Consider the following 6,667-nt stretch of genomic DNA (forward strand, 5'->3'; position numbering starts at 1 on the left):
GCATAATTGAGCCCAATTCTGGCATACCACACACATGTACTTACTAACAAGTGTCACTGGATAGTGACAAGGAACAAAAGTCTATGTTTATTCCCCACCCCAGCCTCCCCACCACCAACCTTTTCCCTACACTGGCCAAATGTGGCCCCAGTTAGGAACAGCTAGCTCATCACAGAATGAGAATTGAACTTTGGACATTCTGGGTTATATAATTCATTTACACAGATCCTTTGCCAATTAATGCATTGAGAAGATGACTGAAACCTTTTAATTTCAATGTAAACAAGTAACAATATCCTGCATTTTGCCAGAATGGTTATGCATTTCCATCCCAGATTGTGGTTTGCACTGTACTGTGTGGAAGCTGTATGTAAATATCCTTTTCACTTCTGGCAGCACAAGAACTGTTGTGTCTAGAATTTCTATGCTCATACTTGTAACTATGACTACCAAAGCTTAGCACTATAATTGGCTGTTGGCAGCTGACTAAAATCTGGCCAGTTACAGTAGGTTGTTCATAATTTATATTACTGCTCTCCCAGGAGAATAGAACTATTATGTTATTGACTTAGCAGTGAAGAGACTTGATTGCAGGTTTTGGCATTTCTACATTCCTCTGTCAAGCTAGGGCTGGTTATGTACCTGAAGGTTGATATAAAGTCGATTTGTTTATGATCATTTGAACTTTCATATTCTCTTGTTAGGTTCGGATATCGATGCTGCCACTGCAATGATGTTGCTGAATTCGTCTCCAGAGCAAAGACTGCCTCAGTGTAAGCCTTTCTTTTTTATTTCCCTTTATGCCCCAACAGATTGACCACAGAAAAGGGTATTATAGCCTTATTAGCACAAAGTGAGGATATTTAATTGAAAATGTAGAAAAATAAATTGTCATTGCTGCAAAGTGAATCAAGGCAACAGTTTTCGTAGTTGTTCTTTTTCTTATTCCAAATTTTCTGCTCATCTCCCCTGAAGCTTCCAACTCCATAAAAGGTTACAGTATCGAAGGAATCACATCTTGTCTGTGCCAACTCTTGACTAGAGAAATCGAAAACTAATCCCATACTCTCCTCAAAGCCTTATATTTTCCACTGTTTCAAATATCTATCCAATTTTCACCTAAAAGATGTAATAAGCTGTGTCCCAAGCATTACCTGTGGCTAAGCAATGCTCTTTGTAAATATTTCTGCTAAATACTCCTCACTCTCTAATAAATTTAAATTAATGATGGCCTCATCACTGACTCTTCAATGAAAGTAAATATTCCTTCCCTCTTCAGTCTACCAGAATTTTGCTTCATTTAAAAAAAGACTTGTCTTAGCTTTCCATTTTCATTGGAAAAACTTCTAGGCCAGAATTTGCCGTTTGATGTGCGGGGGCGGGATCCGCACATCGACGCACAAAATGATGCGTGGTGACATCGGGTGAGCGTCCCAATGTCATCGTGCGCCATCACGATATTTCGGTGGACGGGCGCATGATGATCTCTGCTGTGCACCCGCCATTAATTAACAGGCCACTTAAGGTCCTTGAGGCTCCAATTGATGGGGATTTTGTGGCACCTGTGCAATCTTTGGCTCATTGCAGGGGCGCAACGAGCAGGTCGGTAGCAGAAATTTGTATGAATCTCATCCACGAGTGGGAGAAGAGGGGGTTGCGATTCTACCGATTTAAAACTTATTGTATAAAAGTTACTGAAACTTGCCTGTGTGAGCTGGAAAAGTTCAAAACGCATACCAGCTGGTTGGACTGGACTCAACCTTCAGGTCAGCACTTTGCAGTGAGGATTTGTTTTGGGGCTTGTAGGTTTCAGGAAGCCTCCCTGAGCCTGGGAATGGGACGTGATCTCTCCACTGGAGGCACCTTCTCTGAAGAGGAAGGGAGGGCTAGAAGGGGGAGGAGGCCAGGGGTGCACATTCAGCCTCCAGGAGATCCACCTTTGGGAGGACAGATGCAGACACAAGGAGTGCAGGGCCAAGAGGTAGTCCAAGGTGGAAGGGGCCGCAGAAGACGTCATTATCCTGCTGCTAGGGTATACAGGCGGCGAAGCAGTGACCTCAGTATGTCTGAGGTGCAGTGCCGAACGAGGCTCCGTCTGTTAAGGGAGACAGTCAACTCTATCTGTCAGATGATTGGGCCAGAAATCTCAGCTAATTGTGGGTGGACACCCCATGGCTGTGGCCCTAAAGGTCACAGCTGCCCTCAACTTCTATGCCTCTGGCTCTTTCCAGGGGTCGGTGGATGATCTTTGCCGTGTCTCCCAATCAGCTGTCCACACTTGTGTCAAGCAGGTCACAAACGCTCTGTTCAGGAGTGCATTGACCTTCATCCACTATCGCTGAAACGAGGCTAGCCAGACAGAGTGAGCCAGAGGCTTCGTGGCCTTTGCTGGCTTCCCCCGTGTCTGGGGTGCAATAGACTGCACACATGTGGCCATCAAGGTGCCAGCAGGTGAGCCCGGTGCCTTCGTCAACAGGAAGGGCTTCCACTCCATGAACATGTGGATAGTGTGTGATCACAGGGTGCAGATTCTACAAGTCTGTGCAAGGTTCACAGGCAGCACCCACAATGCATATATCCTCAAACACTCACAGGTTCCGGGGCTCTTCAGTGTTCCAACCTGGCTAGATGGATGGCTGCTGGGTGACGAAGGCTATTCCCTCAGAAGGTGGCTCATGATGCCTCTCCACCATCCAAGAACAGAAGCTGAGCAGCATTACCATAGAAGTCACGCCTCCACAAGGGCTCTGGTGGAGAGAGCCATCGGTCTTCTCAAAATGTGCTTCTGATGCCTGGACCATTCTGGGGGCACACTCCAGTACCCCCCAGATCGAGTGTCCCTGATAGTAGTTGCATACTGCACTCTCCACAATCTTGCACTGCAAAGGGGGTCACTGTGGATGAAGAAGATGTAGATGGAGTGGCTGCAGCTGAACACAATGAGTCCACAGTGAGTCCGAAGATGAGCACACACACGGAAATACTGAGGGAGCAGATGCTGACCCAGGCATACTCCAGGGAGGCAGGGGCACCTGGGACGCTCTAATCCAAGGAACCTTCAGCTAGCACAGCACTTATGGACCTCCAACACAAGCCCGGGCTGCAGCCTCATACTGGAGACATTAGTGCCAAATCTGTCAGGATAGGAGCATTGACGATGGGCCCAGTCAATAAATGTCAATGACACACAAATCACTCATAACATCTCAGGAATCCATCCACCTGCCCAAGAAAAGAGGCACCCCCAGCCATGTTAGATGATCTTAATTTAATGCTTTCACAAAAGTCTCTTCACATAATACAAATAAAATGGTGTTGCACTGCAAACACAATCAGAAGGAACTCATAGGGGTGCCAACAAAAAACCACCAGTGATGAACCCGGGGTGTGCCTAAGGTGCCTTCATTTTACATTTGCAGGTACAACATCTTTGTGGTGCCCCCTCACTGGCACTGGCATCTGAGACAGCCTGCTCTCTCTGATGTCCTGTTGGCCTCGATGACCTTGGCGGACGTCCTCTGGTCAGTGGAGCTTGTGCTTGCCCTGCCTGGGAGGGAGCTTCCAGCTCCACAGCTGGCCTCTCCCCAGTCGTCTCAGCCTCACTGAATGCCATGGTCACTGGCAGAGGGGCAGAGGAGCTGACAGCCTCATCCAGAGCGCCCTGAGAGGCACCAGCAAAGACGAGAGGCAGCTGCTCCACCGACGTGAGGTCCATTCGGCCCTCCCTGCTCACCGTAGATGGATGGGCACCAAGGTGGGAGACCTGATGCCCAAATCACTGCCCTCACGGGCGCTGACCGCCTGAGGTCAATGCTGCTGTGAGGGATTGCAGGTCCGATGCAACCCAGGAACCCTTGATCCTGTCCCTGGAGCTGCCTATCCTTGAGAGTCGCCTCTCTCTCCATGGAGGAAGCTTGGCATTCATGCATGAGGGTCAATGCATCAGCTATGGTCTGCGTGGACTCCTCCACCACTGACACCAAGCCAAGCACAGCCTCATGTATCTCCACCAGATGGTCCCGCACACCTGGCCGCATCTCATGAGTTGGCTGCATCGCAGACGACTCCAGATGAGCCTCTGGGGTCGTCCGCCATGGGCACTGTCTCTGCCAGCTGCTCCAGTGACTGTGAAGTGCCCTCACTGGTGTGCCCCAGGACACTAGCCGAGGATCTGATGCTTGCCGGGGTGCCAGTATTTGTGCTGGTGTCTGCCTGGCAGAGATGGTGTGACGCTTGTGATGTTGGAACTTCATGGCCCTCAGGTGTCAGAGGGGGCCCCTGCTGCTCTGGGCCTCAGCCCAGCACTGCTGATGCTGAAAGGACGAGTAAGGAAATTTGATCAATTAGTGTGCGGACAATGTCAATGTACGTGCCTGTTCCCCAGATCATCATGTGCTCATCATTCCACACGCAATGGGCAAGCCATGTTGGTAACGTCACTCACACAACAATCAGCACTGCCTTGGCTGTTGGGAGATACTGGTGACAAGAGTCCGCCGCCGCCCTCCCACAACCGCTGTCCCCGGGAGCCATGAAACACATTGGGTGGGCCTTAATTGGCCTGCCCACGTAAAATGGCAGCGTGGACCCGCTCTGCCCCCAGCCAGATGGAAAATTCTGCCCATAGTATCTCAAGTTGCTTTTCGTTGCAACATTTTCTTGCCCTGACATCATCCTGGTAAATCTATATTGTGTGATCCCTATGGCTTTGATGTCCTAATTGTGCAGCCAAAAGTGCACATAATACTTTAACTGTGGCCTAACCAATGATTTATATAAATTTATCTTTACCTCTTTACTTTTGTATGCTCTGCCCCTATTTATCTACCTGGAATCACCCTGGTGACTATGGCTTTACTTACCTGTATGTACTTTCAGAAAATACTATTTTTAAACCTCTACATCTCTTTGCCAAAACCTCAATGTCTTTCCATTGAATGTATTCTCTCATTCCTTGTTTTTCTCCCATGGTTGGGTTTGAGGTTTCTTAAAATTTAACTTCTCACCCAAATTGTGGATTAAAATTCACCCCATAGCCACATACTTACCAACTGAGCCATGGGAGAAAGACCGTCATATTTTTAAGAATGCAAACTAAATCCACAAAATTCAGTTGCAGCTCTCTTGTAGAATTCGACACTCTGTCTGTGATGACCCCATGTTCCAGAGATTGAAGATTACTTTAAGTAATTTGACTGAAACACTAAATAAAGAACCAATAAAGAAACTTAAGTACCAGCATCAATTGCCTCAGCTTTCTGGTGGTGTTCTGCAGCAAGAGATTGGAGAAAACCAATAAACTAGTAAAACAGTAAAAACAGTTATGTCGTTTAAAAAAAAAGGCTGAATTACAAACCCATTCTTCTGACAATGAAGCTAATCAGTTCCCTGAACTTTTAAGTAAGAATATTTTTCAGATAAAGTGATCAGGAAAAGCCCTTCCAAACTCAGAGTATAAAATCAAATTGGTTCCTTCCATTCATCTTCAGTAAGTGATTATCGTCATGTCTCCACTTTTTCCTGTTTTATCAGGCGGGCCATCTCAGCAATACAGTCCAACGCTGAGCCGAAAACGGAGTCACAAACGTGCATTTTCGAAGCTTGCCCCCATTATGGTGAAAATGTCTGAAGCCACATGCAGAACAAGGTAAAGCAATGTTCAGTTTGCTGCTGGATAGTAACTTATCCATCTCTAATGTCCTTGAGTCTGAAGGTGGTGGAAGATTACCTCACTTCAAAAGAAAATCTATGAACTCAGTGATTAATTTCACCCACATGGAACAGAGCAAGCAGGAAGGTCTCTGGCCTCACCCCAATTTGTGGGGAGGCAGCTACCTTCAGCCAGACCAGCAGTTGGGATACTACAGTTGACCTTGCTATTTGAGAGAGAGATAAAATTACTAGGTTGTTCTAGTGTTGTAGATTAAAACTATATTCAAGGAAATTAATTGTTTCATGGAGTAATTTGGAAATCAGGTTACAGGACAGACCTGAGTACTAAGCCTAAGATAGCTTGTGTTGTTGTTGGAGAGGGGTGATATTTTTCAGTTACTGATTAGCTCAACAAAATGGGGGCAGATCTTTATGTCTTCTTCAGCCATTCATTGCCTGCCTAGACTGCTTTTAACTTGGTCGTTTGTAAGTTTCAATGCTAGCAGATTGTTGGGCAAAGTGATTTTATATACTTGCCAAATGTCACAAATTTCAATAAAATTGTTTTGATTGCTTTGATGCTGAAAGCACAATTTTCTGCAGTCTTTGTTCATATCTCAGTTCTCTGACACCAGGGGCGGAATTTTTCCCTCATCGGGTGGGCATGCGCCCGACCTGAATGGGAGTAAAATAGTGCGTGATGATATCGATCAAGCATCCTGACATCATCGCGCACCTGCACGATATTCTGGTCGTGGCATGAGTGGGGATCGGCAGCGTGCCCACTGACAAGTAAGAGGGCTGTCAAGCCAATCAATTAATTTAACTAAATTTTTGTCTGGCTGGGGGGCAGGCAAATAGGCCAAGCGGCCTTTGCATTTTTTGCGAAACCTCAGCCATGGGCGGGATGAGATTTTGACCCGTGATTAATAAAAAAGTACAAACTTTTAAAACTCTTTTTTAACATGTCCCTCCCCATGTGACAGAGTCACGAGGACACATTTTCCTTATCTTT

The 6,667-nt window shown here is 46.6% G+C and overlaps 1 protein-coding gene across 2 annotated transcripts in view; it reads left to right on the forward strand.

The window, feature by feature from the left end:
• Positions 1–6,667, forward strand: part of foxn2a (forkhead box N2a) — a 67,688-nt gene that overhangs the window by 50,433 nt on the left and 10,588 nt on the right. For both annotated transcript variants that reach the window (XM_041213422.1, XM_041213431.1), the window contains exons 6-7: positions 705–773; positions 5,533–5,647. In XM_041213422.1, the coding sequence (XP_041069356.1) occupies positions 705–773; positions 5,533–5,647 (184 nt within the window). The remainder of the gene's footprint in view (positions 1–704; positions 774–5,532; positions 5,648–6,667) is intronic.

Source organism: Carcharodon carcharias, chromosome 2, assembly GCF_017639515.1.
Source record: "Carcharodon carcharias isolate sCarCar2 chromosome 2, sCarCar2.pri, whole genome shotgun sequence".
Taxonomy (NCBI): Eukaryota; Metazoa; Chordata; class Chondrichthyes; order Lamniformes; family Lamnidae; genus Carcharodon; species Carcharodon carcharias.